This window comes from Eumetopias jubatus, unplaced genomic scaffold (assembly GCF_037043125.1).
Source record: "Eumetopias jubatus isolate StellerSeaLion01/CBP00866 unplaced genomic scaffold, mEumJub1_p1.0 scaffold_13, whole genome shotgun sequence".
NCBI lineage: Eukaryota > Metazoa > Chordata > Mammalia > Carnivora > Otariidae > Eumetopias > Eumetopias jubatus.
The window spans coordinates 56,403,487-56,422,371 of NW_028274819.1; the positions used below are offsets into that span (position 1 = coordinate 56,403,487).

At 53.9% G+C, this 18,885-nt stretch overlaps 1 protein-coding gene across 1 annotated transcript in view; it reads left to right on the top strand.

Annotated features, from left to right (window-relative positions):
• Positions 1-18,885, top strand: part of SLCO2B1 (solute carrier organic anion transporter family member 2B1) — a 45,524-nt gene that overhangs the window by 12,497 nt on the left and 14,142 nt on the right. The window contains exons 3-8 of the mRNA XM_028116017.2: positions 1,059-1,196; positions 2,572-2,734; positions 5,860-6,099; positions 6,341-6,439; positions 8,549-8,739; positions 17,682-17,784. Of these exons, the coding sequence (XP_027971818.1) occupies positions 1,059-1,196; positions 2,572-2,734; positions 5,860-6,099; positions 6,341-6,439; positions 8,549-8,739; positions 17,682-17,784 (934 nt within the window). The remainder of the gene's footprint in view (positions 1-1,058; positions 1,197-2,571; positions 2,735-5,859; positions 6,100-6,340; positions 6,440-8,548; positions 8,740-17,681; positions 17,785-18,885) is intronic.

Sequence of the window (18,885 nt, forward strand, 5' to 3'; positions counted from 1 at the left end):
GCGGAGAAGGCTGTATGACTCCAAACAAGCTGCTGCCTTTCTCTGAACTTCAGTTTCCACAGCTATCGAACGGGTGGCCCTGAGAATCAAAGGGATAATCCACTAAACCATTTAGCTTGGTTTGGGGCGCATGTTCCCTCCTTCAGAAAAGAAAGAAGGGCTGCTCTGTGGGCAGTGGGGGACCAGGCTCCTTGCCTCCCATTTCCCTACAGGGAGAGGAAAGGACTCCAGGGATCCTGAATCTGTAGGAATGTTGGGGAGCTCTGGCTCCTCCAGGCATCCTAAACAGCCAGGCATACCCTGGGTGCCAGGGCCTGTTTGGTCCTCACGGTAGCCCTGAGGGGTAGGGACGCAGTCCTTGTTGTACACAAGAGGAAACCAAGACTCAGAAGAACAGAGGGAATATTTTTAAGCTCTGGCATAAACACCCTTCTTTGAAGTTAGTTTTCTTCTCCTGGGAATTCTGCCAGTTCATCCGGAGGGGGGTCCGGATGTTTGGGGTGGGGCTAGGTGGGGTAGTCAGCTTGAGGATTCGGTGTGTGCAAGTGGTCTCCCAAGGGAGCTCTAGGGGAGGAGTGGGTGGGTTGAGGTGGAGAATGATCTGGGAGAGCTTCCTGGAGAAAGGGGCAGGGTGGTGGAACAGGGAGGAAGGTGCAGTCCGGCCCAGGGGAGCTCTGAGGGTCAGAGTGGCTCCCATCGTTCTTGGCCCCAGAAAGACCTTACTCTCAGTCATGTAGGTCTGAGGTGGCACCAAGACCCCCTGAATGTACCCAGGACAGTTTGTGTCGTTTTTAGGCCTGTGTGAGAAGCCATGGGCTACTCCAGTAACTCTCTCTCTTTCTCTCTCCCCCTCCCCTTATTCTTGACTCTCTCTCTCTCTCTCTCTCTCTCCTGTGTGTCTGTCTCCCCTGACTCTGTTTCCCCATCTCTATTCCTTGCTCCTCCCTTTCCCCAACTCCGTCTCTGTCTCCCAACCACCACCCTCTCTAACTGAATCCCCACCTATCTCCCTGCCCCGCCCCGGCCGGCGACCCCCCCGCCTGGGCCCCCCCTGGCAGTTCTTCGTCCTGTGCCACAGCCTGTTGCAGCTAGCGCAGCTCATGATCTCCGGCTACCTCAAGAGCTCCATCTCCACAGTGGAGAAGCGCTTTGGCCTCTCCAGTCAGACCTCAGGCCTGCTGGCTGCCTTCAACGAGGTACTGGCCCTGGTGCAGCCACGGGGGTGGGAGTTGAGGAGCCTCTCACCCCCACTTCCTCACCCCCCTCTCTCACTAGCCTGACATAAACCCTTCCCGGCCCGGTGCCCACAGGCCACCCCGCCACAGCTTCCTCCCCAAATCTCCTTAGCCAGCTCCTTCTTCGTGTCCTGGTAGAGAAACTGACCTCTGCCTCCTTGTGAGGACGGAGGACAGCACGGGCAGTCCTGCCCTTGGGGCCACTCTGATGGTCCGGGTGTGGGGTATTGTAGAGCTAGTCACAATTCCCATACCCACCCACTCTCCCTTTGGTTCCTTTATGTGGGCTATTGCCTGTCCCAGGGAGGAGTCAGAGGAAGTCACTTCAATAGTAGTGAGACAGACTTAAAATTTGAGAGCAAAGGCAGAACTTTGGGTGCAGTGGGTGGCAGGGGGAGGGAGTGATAGCGTGGCATGAGTGTCTTTTCAGGCTTGCTCGGAGATCCCTAAGTCTGGGGCCCACAGCGAAGCAGGGAGAAGGGGACAAGCTGCTTTGGGGAGGTTAGAGATCAGGGTCCAGCTGTGCCCCAGCACCCCCTCCACCAGATGTTTTGCACCTCAGAGAAGGCCACTGTCTGGAGGACTCTTTCTTCCCTCCCCACAGCAGATTTCTAGGCAATTCTCTGCCCCTGGCCTGCCAACGACACAGCACCCCCAGATAGTCCTCAGACCCCACCTCCAGATCTCAGAGGTGGGAAGGAAACGTCATTACCTAGCTCTGGGACCTTGCGGAAGTCACTGCCCACCTCTGGGCCTCAGTGTCCCACCTATAAAATGGAGAGTGGCTATCCTTCTCAGGGTTGGGCCTCCTACCAACTTTCTTGTGAATACTGCTCCCCTCCAGCAGCAAGGAGCCTGGGGCTCGGGGCGAGTATAGCAGCCCAGAAGCAGTGGGGTGGGCAGCTTGCCCCTTCCCTGCGAACTCTCTAGTCCCCTCCAGTGCCCACATCCTCAGTTTTTTATTCTAAGGCTTAAAATTCCAAACCTTAGTCCTCTGGCTTTAGCTTTTATTTGTTTGTCTCAATCATGAATCCCAGAAACTTAAAAACCCTTCCCTTGACGACTCCTTGTTCTAACATGGGGTCCAGCCTGTTTTCCAGAATGAAATGGAATTGCTAGCCTTGTCCACGTTGCCCTTGTTTCTATCCCCTAATGGGGGCCGTGGGGCCCCTCCTAGGAGGACCCAGCATCTGCATTAAGAGGGGCCCAGATGACTCTCATTCTGTCAGCTAGTCCTTTAGACTGAGGGCAGCACCAGGCTGGTGATAGAAGCAGGGGTGGTTCTGGCCTCTGGTGGCTCTGCTGCACTTGAATGGGTCCCCTCATCCCTTGGCAGGTGGGGAACACAGCCCTGATTGTGTTTGTGAGCTACTTTGGCAGCCGGGTACACCGGCCCCGACTGATCGGCTACGGGGCTGCCCTTGTGGCCCTGGCAGGCCTGCTCATGAGCCTCCCACACTTCATCTCGGAGCCATACCGCTACGACCATGCTAGCTCCGGTAAGAGCAGGACGGGCTGGGCTGGAGACGGGCACCAGGAGCTGCCTTACCATGCACCGGGGTCCATTCCCAGGCCCATGGGTCAGGATGGGCCCAGCTCCCCGGGACACTTGCTGGTCCTCCCCACTCCCTCGGTCCCAGCCTGGACGGGTGCTCCTGGCAGTCCTGGGGAGTGGGGGAGGGGGGTTGTTCTGCGGCAGGGGGTTGTAACCCTCTGGGCCTCCCTTGGTGAGGGCCTGCTTGTGTGTCACTGTGTTTTTAAGGTGGGGTGAATGTACAACACAGCCTGCTTTAGGGCCTGGCATACAGTAGGTCCTCAGGAAATGTCTGTGGGATAATAATAGTATCACGTACCACTTCTGGTGTACCAAACACTCTTCTAAGTACTCTATGTGTTTTAGTGCATTTAATCCTCTCAAGAAGCCATGACATTAATGAAAGAATGAATGAGTGCATGAACAAATTAAAAAATGAAAGAATTTTATTTTATTTTTTATTTTTTTTAAAGATTTTATTTATGGGATGCCTGGGTGGCTCAGTCGTTAAACGTCTGCCTTCGGCTCAGGTCATGATCCCAGGGCCCTGGAATCGAGTCCCACATCAGACTCCTTGCTTAGTGGGGAGCCTGCTTCTCCCTCTCCCTCTGCTGCTCCCCTTGCTTGTGCTCTCTCTCTCTCTGACAAATAAATAAATAATTTTATTATTTACACAGTGAGAGAGGGAACACAATCAGCGGGGAGAGGGAGAGGGAGAAGCAGGCCTCCCACTGAGCAGGGAGCCCAATGCAGGGCTCGATCCCAGGACCCTGGGACCCGACCCGAGCCGAAGGCAGATGCTTAACGACTGAGCCACCCAGGCGTCCCCCCAAAAATGAAAGAATTTTATACAGTAATAGTGAAGCCCAGTGAGATTTTGTTGAGGGCCTACTCAGGTAGGTGCCTATCCCCTGGAGAATAACCCAAGAAGCCTGAGGTTCATTCTTTCGATATTCCATCCACCCATCCATCCACCCATCCAGCTACCCACCCATCTATCCACTCTTCCATCTATATCCATCATCTCATCCATCCATCCATCCATCCATCCATCCAGTGGTCAACCCAGTGAACCCTTAGCATAGCCTACTTTGTGTCAGACCCTCTCAGGGAACTCAAGACTCCAGGGAGCTTCCAGCATGGGAGAGGAGACAAGAGGAAAACAAAAACCCTGCAATGTGTCACTTGTGCGAGGAAGGGAACACAGGGGCCAGCCTGGCATCATGGAAGCCTTCCCAAGGGAAGAGGGCTGTCAAGAGAGCATTGCCTCCCTTGCTCACACCCCAGAGCTCCCACTCTGTGCCAGGACCCGGGGTGGGAAGAGGGAGCAGTACAACCAGCCCTGAGAAGCTCCCCGGGAGGCCCAGGTTAGAGGCATGGGCAGCTCTGCTATAGGGTAGAGACTCCAGCTCACTGGGAGTCAGCCAGAGACAGCTGGCAAGAGCCCTGAGTGGGGTGGGGGATAAGGAAAAGGTGGACGTTTCGAGTTCAGGGAGCCGCAAGGGCAGTGGCGAGGAAGTGGGAAAGTAGACAGTGTACGTGAACAGCTTAGAGGGGTTATCGAGGCCCAAGGGAAAGCCGTCAAAAGGCCTGATTGGAATACTGGGGGAAAAAATACATTTCTGGGTCCAGAATTTTCACTTCAACAGAGCTTTTTCTGTGCAGGGTCTACACGTTCTTCCTCCGCCCTGCCACACAACACCCCTCTGCCATGGGGGCCCCGGGAAAACCTTAGCGCAGCCCTTCTCCTGCCTGAGCCTGTCTCGGATGAGTATACTAGGCTTGGTGACCGCCAGGCACCCGGCCTGCTCTGGCATCCCCGACTATTTCATTCACTCCTTCTCCATCCAGCATGGATTAGTTTCTTTATCACTATTACTTCTCTACCAGGCCCTCTGCGAGGCCCTGGCGTCACAGGGGAGCAAAAAGAAGACAGAGCCCTATAATAGTCATCGCCTGAAATGTCTAGTAGGCTCTGTGCATGGGCAGCACTCACTCTCCATGTTTATGGCCCGGTATCGGGTATTAGCAGCATCCTATTTGACAGGTGAGGAAACCGATGTTCAGAGAGAGGGGGATCCCCTCAAGGCCCACAGCTCGTGGGGACATGACATGTCCAGGTGGCTTGGCTCCAGAGCCCCTGCTCTGAACCACTGAATTATTCTGCTTCTGAATTCTGAATTTCTGTAGAACTTCCATTCTAGGAGACTCTTCAGAGGTGAGGAAGCTGAGGCCCAGACAAGTTGAGGTCCTCCATCCAAGTCTCCCAGGCTTCAACTCATGCAACCTTGGTTGAAGGTCCAGGTCTTTGACCCTGGTTCACATGGCTTTTTCTCAAGAGTCCCAGCTTCCAGAAAAGGCTGGGCAGGCCACACAGAGAAGGCCACATCTATACTCACATTTGGGGTAATAATAGCACGAGGGTGTCTTTAAGTTTGCTCACCAAATATTGGTGAGTTACAGGGAGCAACTGTCTGGTGCTAAATTAAGAAATTCCCCTTTACTGAACTCTGCATCTGTGTCCTGAGCTGACACAGAGCCCACCCAAAATGAAAGCCAAGGGCCCTAGAGCCTTCCACACTCCAGGCCCAGCGTCCCTCCCCTGCCTGGCCCTGCCTTCAACCCTGGCCTGGTCCCTCACACTCTGTAAGTCCACCCTGCTGAACTTCTGCCTGTGTTGTGACCTCTCCCTGGAGCACCACTCCCACCTTCTCTTTCTGGAAATTCTTGTTCTTCTTGGTCCTGTTCAAACTCATCTCTTTTGAGAGCCCCACCCCACCCGAGGGCCACGGTTGCAACGGAACTTCCACATACCTCTGCTCAGAAAGGTGGCATAGGGTAGTTTAAGAGCATGGACTCGAAGCCAAGCTGCCTGGGTTCCAATCCTGGCTCTGCCTTTGCTAGTTGCTGCCTGAGCATCAGTTTCCTCGTCTGTGCAATGGGTGTAATGAGAGCACCCATCCCCTAGGTTTGTTGCAGGGAGGGAGTCAAATGGTTTACATACACAGCACCTAAAATGGTAACTTGCATCCAGTGCACACTGTGTTAAGAGTCTTAGCTCTCGTCATAATATTTTTTATCATCTCGTAGTGGACATGCCACAGGATTTTGAGGCTTCTTTGTGCCAGCCCACAACCTCGGTCCCAGCCCCAACCCCAGCCCCCTCCAACAGCAGCTGCTCAAGCTACACGGAGGCCCAGCACCTGGCTGTGGTGGGGATAATGTTCACGGCCCAGACCCTGCTCGGCGTGGGCGCGGTGCCCATTCAGCCCTTCGGCATCTCCTACATCGATGACTTTGCCCACAACAGCAACTCGCCTCTCTACCTTGGTGAGAACCGGGCTCAGAGGGAGGGCCAGGTTCAGAGGTCGGAGGACGAGAGGACCAGGTAGGGGCTGGGCAGAGTTCCTGACCTCTGCCCCACGTGGCCAGGAAAGGTCTGGAGAAGCCCTGGAGTTTCCTGGGCCTGACCAGGGGAGATGGGCCGTTCTTGCCTATTGGAGACTGACCAGGTGCTGATCTGCAGAGGGAAGCCAGGGCCAGGGGGCCTAACCCAAGCTTTGTGTTGCAGGGATCCTGTTTGCAGTAACCATGATGGGGCCAGGCTTGGCCTATGGGCTGGGCGGCCTCATGCTGCGCCTTTATGTAGACATCGACCGGATGCCAGAAGGTGAGCCTCAAAGAGCACACAGCCGTCCCTGGGGGCACACAGCCGCTAGCTCACTGACCACTGGCCTCATGGGAGACACTGGGCCGGGGGCTCACATTCAAATCCTAACGATCCCGCTGACCTTGGACGTGCCTCTTAACCTCTGAGCCTCAGCTTCCTCATCTTTGAGACACTCTCCCTCCTGTCCACCTCCCCAAGCTGCGATCAGAATCCAATGAGAAATGAAGATAAGCTGCAGAACACCCCCAGATGGGCCGTCGTCTTCTCCCTGCTATTCTGATGCCTCTTCACTCAGTCCGTTCCCTGAGCTCCCCCCGACCCCAGCCCACGCTCAGATACACTGCGGGGCAGACAGGGGCACATACGCTCTTGGCCTGTAGGGAGCTCCCATCTTTAGGGGGAACAAGACCCAGGTGAAACAGAGAAGCGTGTGGGAGAGAACTTCTGGAGCAGGACTCGGTGAGCTTGGGCCTACTTCAGATGGGAAATTTACGGGGTGACCTCTAAAGACCCTTCTAGTTCTGACCACCTCAGAGTCTGGGAACCTGGGCCGAGTGCCCCGCTCAGGGAACAGCAGTGTCTGATGCAGGCAGTAGTGGGGGCGGCCAAGGAGTGGGACCGAAGCTTGGGCTGAAGGCAGCCAGGAGCAGGGAGTGGTGGCGGGTCCCCGAGCTCTGACACCCTGCAGGGAGTAGGAGAGAATTCCTTTCACCTGGAGACTTCCAGCAAGCCCTAGAAACCTCAGGGGATACACGTGTCACTGGATGGACACGCCGATTCTGCTTCCGGTTCTCTGGCTTTTTTTGCACAAGGGTGCCTCCTGGGCAGCTCTGAATAAGACTCACTAGGGATAGTCCTGCCCCACCTTCCTTCGTTCTAGAAAGCGGGGCCCAGCAGCCCGGCGTGAGCTCTGGTCGGCCTCCTCAGCTTGCCCAGACATGCCCCAGCTCCAGGAAGGTGGTGTGTTTTCGGGCTCTGTTGACATCATCGTGGCAGATGTGGCTCCTCCGCGGGCAGATGTGGTGCTCCTGTAGACGGATCTTCCTGCCCTTTCTCTATGGGGGATTTCATGGGGTGGGCAGATCATGTCTGCTGCAGGCACAGACGAGTGTGTGAGAAGCGGGGGAGTCGGGGAGATGCCTGTGCTCGGGCTCGCCAGGCTGGCACAGAAGCAGGGGGAAGAATAGCTGGAGGAGGGAATTAGTAACAAAAGCCACCTTCATCCCCAGCTGATATGTGTGCTGAGTGCCGATTGTATACTCTGGCCCTGGCCAGGAGCACTCAGGCCCAAGCACCTGGGAACCAGCCCTACTCCTGGGCTTGGTATCATCGTACATCTGTGTGGTTAGAAAGCATTTGCGGATGCTGTGGCCATTGAAGGAGGAGGTATCCGACTCGGCCTCGAGGTCAAGGGCTTGGGTGGGAGAAGCGGTCAGGCCAGCCAGGAGGCACATCTGGAATAATCTAGTCCTAATTATACCTGGGGAACTTGCTAAAGGGAAGACTCCTTGGTCACCTTCCCGCTCCACCCCGTGGTAGTTCTAAGTTGATCTTGGGTATTCTTGACAAGCACCGTGGTGATTTTAATGACTCAGGTCTGAGAAGCACAAGAGGGGTCCTAACGATCGATTTGATAATAATAATAATAATCACAACAACAATAGTAAGGTGAGGAAGAAGAACAAACAGGTGCACAGCACATACTACGTGCTTTGCCTGTATTGGTTTCTGGGGTTCTCACAATGACCCTGTGGTGTAGGTACTACGATTGTCTGTATTTTATAGAGGAAGACCCCGAGGCACAAAGAGGTTAAGTAATTTGCCCAAGGTTATATTAGTAATGGAATTCAGACTCAACAGTCCATTTCCAAAGTCCATAACCTTGACCGCTACACACAATGCCTCAGTAGTCGGAAAGCTGAGGTCCAGGAGGGATCAAGGCCTTGCCCAAGGTCACACGGGACATAACTGGCAAAGCCATGCTGGAGCCGAGGTCTCCTGACTCCTGGTCCCTGGGGCCAGCTCGTGTCTCAAAGGTCAGTCCCAGGGTGGTGGCCAAGAAGGGACAGCCCGTCCTGACCCTAACATCACCATGGTCTTCTCTTCCAGGTGGTATCAGCCTGACCTCGAAGGACCCCCGATGGGTGGGGGCCTGGTGGCTGGGCTTCCTCGTCTCCGCCGGTGCGGTGGCCCTGGCTGCCGTGCCCTACTTCTTCTTCCCCAGGGAGATGCCCAAGGAGAAGCACGAGCTCCGCTTTCGGCAAAGGGCCTTGGCAGCCACAGCCTCATCTGTCAGCAAAGTAAGCCCCCTCCGTGGGCCCACCCTAGTCCAGGCTCCAGCCCCCACCCACCCATCCTCCCTGGTAACCTTAGACTTCATCCCTCCTGGGCCCTGCACTTCACAGCTTACAAAGCCTTTCTGTCCAGGCTCCATCCACTGCATCCCCCAACAGCCCCACACAGTGAGTATGCCCTGGCCCTTGCACGCGGAGGAGATTAGGGGCCCGAGGAGGAAGTGACCTAGCCAAGATCACCCGGCCAGTGAGGGCAGCACTGGGGTGAGAACCCCGGCCTGTCCGAGCCCACGCCCTCTGTCTAACCATCACACTCTCTGCCTCTCTGCTTGTCACTTCATGGTTTCTGTGAGTTCCTAACGTGGTGCGCCGGAGCAATATTGAGAAGTAGGAGGAGGTGGAGAATGGGTGTGGGGTCTGAGAAGACTTCTCTGAAGGGGCAGGATTTGAGCTGGACTCTGAAGGATGGTGGAAGCCTAGGGAGGGGAGAGGGAGCATTCTAGATGTGGACACAGCGTGGACAAAGGGCTCAGCTGTAGAAATTAATCCAGCCTTTCCAGAAGCAGTGAGGGGACAAGTGCGTACTGAGGGCGTCCTCGGGGCCATGTGTCAGGCCGACACAGGAGCTCAGCACATGGCCTCTACCCTTAAAACAGGCACAGCCTAGTGGGGACCAAGATTCACTGATAAGTAACAAGCCATGAGGTGCTCGAGGAGATCTCGCTGAAACCCCCTGCTCGGCTGAGGGGCAGGTGGTTTTTCCTCAGAGGAGATCCCCTGGGCAGGAGAGATGATTCTGGGTGGGGGGCCTCCGAGCTTTCCAGAGGCTCACCAAAACACTAGGCCTTAAAAACGATCAATTGGCTCCAGAGTACAAAAGAAAATGACAAAATAGAAACTTTTATTAAAAGTTCGATGTGTCATTAATGTTGACCTTATCGAATTTTCTTTAGCACTCAGACATTGCATTACATTCTGAAAATTTGCACATTCATTTTCTCTTTTCCCGAGTACCCACACACAACATTTCTGTGACCAAGTATGTGGGGTGATTCTCATGCCGACCAATTCTCTGCGCCACCCACTGGGTGTCCTGTAATTTCACTCAATTCTGACACTGTCTACCGGGAGATAGCATCTGATCCCACAGCTTAGGGCTCAGTCCCACTTCAGCCGCAGGTAGTAGGCCCATCCCCAGGTGACCCACAATTTCTGTCCTACTTGGCTACAGATCAGGGGTTCCAACAACCCCTTTCTTGGATTCCATCATTTGCTAGAACAGTTCACAGAACTCAGGAAAGCACTTGCTTCATGTTTACCAGCTAATTATGTAATAGGGGGTATGATAAAGGGTATTGATAAACAGCCAGATGAGGAGATACATAGGGAGGGGCCTGGGAGGGTCCCGAATACAGGAGCTTCTGTCCCTGTGGAGTTGGGGTATGTCACCCTCCTGGCAAATGGATGTGCTTACCAAGCTTGAAGCTCCCTGAACCCCATACTATTAGGATTTTGTGGGGGTGTTCTCCATACAGACATGATCAATCCTTAACTCCATTTCCGGCCCCTCTCTCCTCTCTGGAGAATTGGGGGTGGGGGTGGGGGAGCTGAAAGTTCTAAGCTTGTAATCGTGGCGTGGTCTCTCTGGTGACCATTTCCCATCCAAGAGCCCACTGAGAGTCATCTCATTAGAACAAAAGATGTTCTTCTCGCCCAGGAAATTGCAAGGGATTTAGGAGCTTGGTGTCATTTCCTAGCACGCAGGAAATTACACAGATATTAGGAGCTCTGTGTCAGGAACTGGGGTCAAAGACTAAACACTAGAAGATTCTCCTAAGCACTCTTAATTTACAAGAGTTTTAGGAGCTCTGTGTCAGGAATATAGACATTTGCATATATATATTTCTTATTATTTCACAGGGAAGCGATTGTTGAGAAATCACAATCATAAATTATTTGTTGCTAAGTAATTCTAATTTCAAAGGGATGATTTGTAAAAAGCCTGTCAAGTATTTTGCAACAAGAATAATTCTATTTAATGAGGCATGTTGGTACATTTGAATATGCTGGCTGTGATGGGAGAGAGGCCCTCCTCCTTAGAGCAAGAAAGTCTGGGCCTAGCAGAGAGGGCTGAAAATGTCTTCGTCTAGAAAAGCTAGAATTTGAGCCCAAGTCTATCCAAGCCCAAAGGTGGCTGCTCTGTGAACTTCACTACCCATCGCCCACCCCCTGTGGGAGCAGAAGTTCTATTCATGGGAGACCAATGAAAATTGTTGTTAGAACAGCCAATAGGGGGCAGATCAGAAAAGGCCTTGCCTGCCAGCTTCAAGAGCAGCTGGGCGCCCTGGAAGGAGGGTAAACGGGGCTCCCATGGCTCTATCACAGGGTCTAAGCCGAGAAAGGGAGAGAAGAAGGGGGGGCGGGGAGCAGTGGGGGCGGGGAGACTGGTCCAGCCGCTCTGGCTGTGGTCCAGGTGGGAAGCCGTGCACCCACAGTGGTGCGGGGTTGGGGAGGCAAAGGGAAAAGTTGTAGGAGCCGCCCAGGAGATACACTGCCCAGCCCGGGCACTGCTCCACTATGGGACATCCCGGGACAGTGCGGGGCTGGGCTGGTGCTGGGCTCAGAGGCAGGGGGGGCAGGCCCTGCAAGCGACCAGTTTCAGGGGAAGAAGGCACTTGAAACCACAGAGGGCCCTTCCTGGTTCTGCCTAGCTCAGGCCAGAATTTGAATGAGATAAGAATTCCTAGAACTTGGGGGAAGAGTTCTTAGAAGTAGGGGTGGTCACAGAGGAAGTGAGGAGTTTCTGGTTACCGGCAATGTCCAGGTTGGGCCTCACATCTGAACAGAGGACAACTGCTTGAGCCATGGGGCAGACTAGATGGAAGAAGCCAGTGGGAGGCATGGCTGGGCTCGGGCATGTGGCCGCTGTGTGACCTTGAGCAAGACACTTCCCCATTCTTTTCGGCCGCGGGAGATGCCGAGGGTTGATTCCCGGAGCCATAGTCTGTGTGCCTGGAAGTCTTAAGAATGCACAGTTTCTTGAGGCGAAGCTGCTGTGGTACAGACATCTGGATTTGAAGAGTGGCATCTCTGTGATGCTTGGAAACCCTGCTCCCCAGCTGTGAACCTGTCTGGCTGTCTGGATTCATTCTGTCAGCACACTGGGGATGGGGAGTGAGGAAGGAAGGGAGTGAGAGGTTCTTAAAAAAGAACCGAAGGCTGAGAACATGATGATCTGCTTCCAGCAGCTCGCAGGCAATAAATATTGATGTGGGAGGAATTGTTGCCCGCCCCTCCCCCCCTCCTCGAGGCTGCCTCGGCCAGCTCTGCTGACTCGGGCTGGCCCAGCCCACTGAGGCCACTGAAGGGGAGGTAGATGGACTGGGAGGAAGGGCCCAGTTAGGTAGAATTGGCAGCCAGAAGGTCCAGGCCCACAGACGTGGGAGGTGTATCTTCTGTAGAGAGTGGGACCAGGCATGGGTGGGGGTGGGGGGAGGGAAGTGAAGGGGAGACTGTTTCTGAAATCCCTTCGAGCATCTTCTCCCAGACTCAGGGGTCCCCCAAGTAGCCTCCTACAAGTAAATGCAGTTTTTAATGGTGGTATGGTGGAATGTAATATCAGGGTTTTGTGACCCAGTGAAGGTCTCTGATCTGTCTCTTCATCTGTACAATAGGCAGAAGATTGGACAGGGTCTACCAGCTCTGACAGGTTGAATGATGTCTTCTCTAAATGCAGCAGTACAGGAGCCCTTCCACTGTGGGAGAAAAGGGTGCAGTCCACAGCCTCTGCCCCCAAGAAGCTCTTAGGTAATGAAGGAAGGCCAGATGCAGACGGACAGGGGGATGACTGACTGCTCAGGCTTCTCCCACGGCCAGTGCTTAGAGTCCTCTGCCTGCGGGGAGGGGAGCATGAACAGTCTCCACAGAGAAGATTATGAGATGGTAGATGGGGGAAGCCATCCAGGACATGGAGGGGCAGGATCTCTGCTTTCCTGCCTTTGGTTCTGCCCATGTATCTGTGACCTCATGGTGGCCACCAGATATCCTTCTAGGAGTGAACCAGGGCGTGTGTTAGCTCTCTGTGAGCCTCAGTCTCCCTGTAGTCTCTCTTTCTATAATCAGCCCGTGTCCAGGATCCTGTCAAGCCCCAGGACTCCTAGAACACAGTTCTGTAGGGCCTGTGAGGTAGAGATGGCCTCTTAGGGGCTCTCTGGCAGGTCATCTGGCTCTCTCTGTCCTTCCGGTCATAGGACCCCATCAGTCAGCAACCCTCCTTTGCCCTCCATACCCTCAGGTCCCTCTGAGTGCCTGCCCTTGAGGCTGGGCCAGGGGCTGAGAAAGGCCTTGTCCACCGAGAGCCCCTGTCCCTGCCCGGGCTCTGAGCACCACTGGCCTCTGTCATTTTCTCTGGGTTCCTATTTCCCAGGAGTCTCCATGTCTGTTATTCTAAGCCATCTTCCAGAGTCTGGGATTCTAATATTATACAGTTTTAAAGTTCTGTGTTTCTAAAGTACTTGTGTTCTATTACTCTATGATTCTATGCTTCAAATGATCTTTGACTCCCCAAATTCACATTTCTACATGGCTATAATTTTGACCTACAAGTCTAGGAGTGTATGAAATCCGTTTTCTCCCGATCATTAACCTGATGTGCTTCTTTGGGAGAATGGTCAAGGATGGGGACAGGAGTGGGCAGTGGCAGTGGCCCTTAAAACCCAGAACTTACAGCCAGCTGGGAGGCTTCTGTTCTTCTTGGACGTCGTGCTCCTTCTGCAGCCCCTGGGAGGTCCAAGGTGACTCGGGTCTGCCTCCGGACCCTTCCCAGCCAGCCCAGGAGCCCTCATATGTCCTTCTCCATCCCTCGAAACCCAGGCCTTGGGACGCCACCCTCACCCCTCCTCGACGCTCCAAGGTAGAAGGTCTTGTGTGATCATCCAGTTCAACCCCCACTCTACCTTACAGATGGAGGGATTCAGGCCCAGAGAGGGTCAGGGTTGTGCCCAGAGTTTGGCCAGCACCACCTCCCCCTGTACCAGTCTGTACCAAGCCAGGTCTTGGCCCCACAGGGCTAAGGTGAGCCTCACCCCTACTCACGGGTGGTGTAGATCAGAGCTTCCTCAAACACTGGGACTGGAAGGCTCTTCAGTGATTTCAAACTGTACCCACAGAACCCCAAGGTGCCACCATAGGGAGATTGAAGAGCGGTGTCCCCCAATAGGACGAAGGGCCTTCTACCTCCCTGCACACACACACACACACACACACGCAACATACACACACACACACACACACACACCAATCAGATTCTAGTTTTATGTGTTTTTATATCAGTTTTTTGAGTGAGGTTTCAATTGGAGAAAGGGTTTTGCTGCTGAAAACCCAGTTTTAAAAACACTGACCTAGTTCAATACCCCCGTTTGGCAGAGGAGGAGACTTGAGTCTCACTAAGAGAGCTGATCAGTAGCTGATCTGGCCCGAGAGGCTCCTCGGTGCCTGAGGCATCCACACTGGCTTCAGGCAGCTAGCAGCAGGAGCCAGACACGCCTCCGCACTTGGAACTCTGAAATCTATAAAATGGGTATAATCCTAATATCCACACCTTGGGATTTTTGTAAGAATGAAACGAGGCAAAGTGGGAAGTGGGTTGTTCAGTGCCTGACGACCCGGAGTGTTTATTCTTAATATCTTTCTCTGATCAAGCCAGCTCTTAAGAGGAAAAATAATGGAAAAATCACCTTTTTTCTAATATTCTTACAGCTCACGCCAAACTCACGTACCGAACTAGTAGGAGTGGGAAATTAGACTGACATCTATCGCTTACTCTGGACCTTGCATTGTTTTATAAACCCTTTGTATGTGTTATCTCACTTAATCTTTGTAATCTGCCTATAAAATAGGTTCAGCTATAACCCCCATTTACACCTGAGGGGTCAAGTTACGGAGAGATTAAATAACTTGCCCACAGGGCTAGTGAAGGGTGGAGCTGGGAGTCAGACCCTCGGGAAGGGCATCGGAAGGGCATCGTGGGACCTGAGCCGAATCACTCAGTCAGGACCAAGAAGCAGGAAAAAGGGGTATCAGCAAGAGAAGGGGAAACTTAGGAGCATGGACCACAAAGATGAATTAAGTTGATGTAACCGAACCCCTTATTTGTTTCTGAGCTTGCCGGTGGCCACAGGGACACGGGGAGCATGGCCAGTTGCACGGATCTCAATATGAGAAAGCCAGAGGAAGCGTGTGGCAATCCTTGGCGGATCTCCGATCTCCGGGCGCTCTGCTAGAAACACGATCTCCTTCCCACGGCGGTGGGAAGGCTAGTAGATCACCCCATCCCTGTGGCCGCTTGTTGTGGCCACGTGCCATGGCAGCTGAGGGCTGGCAGAGAGAGTGCCCTACCACCCACCAGGGTCAGCGAGGCTCCGTGGGGCTGGGGTCACGGCCCCGCACAAAGCTTTCTAGGCACCCGGCTTCCCCCGAGGACAGTTCCTGGAGCTCTGGAGGCCCGGCAGGCAGAGGGCCCTTGCTCGTGCCGGACCAGACACGGCACCCTGTGTCCCACAGGCTTGCAGCCGTCAGCACATGGCCCTGAGGGAGGGGAAGTTCTAACCGGCTCCCTCAGCGCAGGCCTGCTGACCTGGGCAAACCACAGCCAGATGCGTCTGACTCCAAGCCCTGCTCTGAGCGGAGCCACAATGCTTCTGGTTTCCGGAGCCGGCTCTTGGTTGCTTGGTTGGGAGTCCTCAAAACAGATGTGGGGAGAGAGGCAGAAACTTGTGAAGAGCCCAGGACAGGGGCTCCCAGTACCCACCTGATAAAGCCCAAGTCCCTTAGCATGGCCCTCCAAACTGCCCAGCTTCTGCCCCAGCCCCTATGGCTTCCCTGTCAACCCCCCACCCCCACCCCCGCACAGAAGGGCCCTCCCCCACCCCCACACTCCTGCTATCCTATGCCCTTGCTTTGCATAACCTCTCCCTTTCTGTCCACCCCAATCCCAAACCTCACTTCTCCTGGAGGCCTTCCCTGACGCCCCCCGCCCCACAAGCCCCTGAAGTTCTGCCCCTTCCCTCCTGTCTCCAAACCCATGATCTTTTTCACAGCATGAGACAGGGGTGAGACATTGGTCCTGGAGGACCTACCTTCGAGAACCTGCTCTGCCCATTGCTCCCTGAGTGACACGTCCTCTTCTGGGGCCTCAGTTTCCTCTTATGCAAAATAGGTGCAGTAATGATCCCTTCCCCAGACTGCTGCGGGAATCAGATGACATGGTGGATGTGAAAGTGCGGGGTGGACCACAGGGAGCTGGACGTGCAGACACTGTGGTCTTCCTCACTGCTTACATGAGGACAACGAACCCTAGGCAAGGAGCTCACAGATTCTGCCCGTCCAAAGGCCGCTGAGCTGAGCCGCCCGTCCTGTGGTCCTTGATGAGAATGTTGGGAGGTTCTTAGTTTATCTCAATTTATTCCTCCCTCCTGTCCTGGGGCAGTACCCTGGGGTCCTAGCACCCCTCCCTTGGTCCTGGGCCCTTCCCGCACCACTCTCCCAGGCTTGGTTAGGACAGTGAAAGATGCGAGGAGATTCTCGGATTGTCTTGAAGGCAGCATGTCCAAAAGAAATATTATGTGAGCCACATGTGTATATTCTAAATATTAACTGGTAGCACATTCAAAAGTCAAAGACACTAATTTTAATAATAGCTTGACGTTAACGCACTATATCTAAAATATTCTCATTTTAGCATATCATAAATTTAAAAAATTAATAATGAGATATTTTCCTTTTTTTTTTCATACTAAGTCTTTGAAATGCAGCCTGTGTTACTCACGGCACGTCTCGGTCTGGACTGGCCGTATTTCCAGTGCTCAGTGGCCACACGTGGCTGGTAGCTCGTGCATCACACAGCACCACTCTAAGGTATAAATGAGGAACAGACCCACACAGTGCCTCACCCGGTGACTTAGACTGTGGGCTTTCAGGCCCCTTCACGGTACTCCAGAAAGGTGCCTCCCAATTCTTCCTGTCTTGCACCAGGGCCTCCGACTCACAGGACTTAGTGGAAAAGGCATGAGCTTTAGGCACAGGCAGGCTTAAGCTCAGATCATATGGTTCTGTGCAATGTTGGGCAGGTTACCTAACCTCGAAGCTGCTTTGCGCCTGTGTGGAGCGTTTTCCTTTGCAGGTGCCCGTGAGGATAGAGCAGCAGCATGCATGCGGAGCCACCAGCCCGCATACCAGTGGCCTGGCACACCGGATCTCCGTTGTGCTAGGCCCCTGGGGTACTCGGTGTGGACCCCCTGCCCCATTCCTAACCAGAAGCAGTGTAGGAAATTGCTTGCATCGACGCAATAGCCTCTCCTGTTGATTTCATTTTTTCTTCCTAGAGCCTGACACTGGCCGCACCCATTGCCACTTCTTCCATTCTTTCTGTTCATTCATAGTTATCAGATACCCACTATTCCACCCCAGGCCCTGTGCTAGGCACCAGGGTTTCAACAGAGAACAAGATAAGCATGATACCTGCTCTTGCAGAGCTGGGAGCCCAGCAGGGGAGAGACCCTGCACAAAGTTTGACTCAGTCCTGCGTGCGTATGTAATGTAGTGATTTTCTCTGAAAATCAACTTCCCTTCTGCTCTGAATGCCCATCCTGCTGGATTAGCAAGACACTTGACCTCAGCCTTTCTCAGGGGTCCCCCACCAAGGTGAAGCAAAGGTCCTTCTAGGGTGTTCAGGCACCAGAGAGCTCTCACCCCCACCCAGCACGCATCAGCATCCACCCATCCAGGCCCATTTGGGGCCAAAACAAATGGAACACTGTTGACCCCTATTGATTTGATGAGGTGACTGCCCCATACCCTCTTCTCTCCCACAGGGTTTCCCCAGCCCACAGGCACCTTGGGGCAGAATGTCTGGCATCTAGCTGACTGCCCTTGGTTGTGTGTCTCCCCAGGGTGAAGATTCTCCCGCTGAGCAGACCCCAGGGGAGTCCCAAGAGAAGCAGGATGGCCTCACCCAGATTGCACCAGACCTGACAGTGATCCAGTTCATCAAAGGTAAGGGAGCTCAGGCCAGGATACAGAGAAGTGGCACCAGAGGGGCATGTGGGGCCGTACAGGATCCAGCCCCTTCCTGCCCTTCTTCATTTATCTTTCACACCTACAGACCCCTCATGAGCACCATACACTCCTGTGAGTCTTGACTTATATGATCCCCTCTGCCTGGAATGTCAGTTTTTATTGCTATCTATCAAAATCTTCCTGGTCCCTCTATGTCAAGTTCAAGTGCTCTTCCTCTCCTTCCCCTGGCCAGCCTGGCCCTCCCTCCTCTCAGTTCTCCGAACCCTCAGGGCCGATAATCCTTGGCTCTGCTTCCCTCAAGGACTATTAGGAGAATCAAATGGGGGTGATGAATGGAAAGCCTTTTGTATATTATTCAAAGAAAAAACAAAACTTTACTTCCATAAGGTATAATTATTTTTTCACTTATCACCCCTGGCCTACTGCTATTATTCTGATCATGTCCTGGGACAGTAAGTTGAGCTGCCTGTGGTTTGGCAGGGTGATGACCGAGGGGTTTGCTTCGGCACCCACCCCTGCCCCCGCTGAGGACTCTTGAAACAGGAAGTTAATTAGGCCCAATTCTTGGAAGTGTGTCCTAAGACCTGATGTTGGGATACCAGTAACCCAACCCCCAGTTCTCCAGCCTCCCCGGGGTAAGGGGAGGGCTGGACTGCATGGGGCTGGCCTAGAGGCAGGAGGGGCTTAGACTCCCTAACCTCAGATCACCCCCCAGCTGCTGGAAGGCCCCAGCAGGCTGCTCCTTGGGAGAGTTTATTAATCACTGCTTTGGCTTCTGCCCAGAGGGGAAGCTGGGGCCAATCACTGAAATTGGATCCTGGAGTGGGTGTCCTGGGCAGATTGTCTCTGGTGGTTTCTGCTTCTCCATGAGGCTAGAGGAGACCAAGGCAGGGCTAGCCATAGGCCCTGTAGTTGGTCAGCAAGCAGGGCTCCTGGGCTTTCTGCTGAGTTCCAGAGGGAATGGTAACCTGAGGCTTGGCCTTGACCACATGGGGCCATGGGGGAGCCAAAGGGAGGAGGAACCATGGCCCTTCAGCTGGAGGAGGCCAAAATTCTTGAGAGAAGACAGTCCCTGAG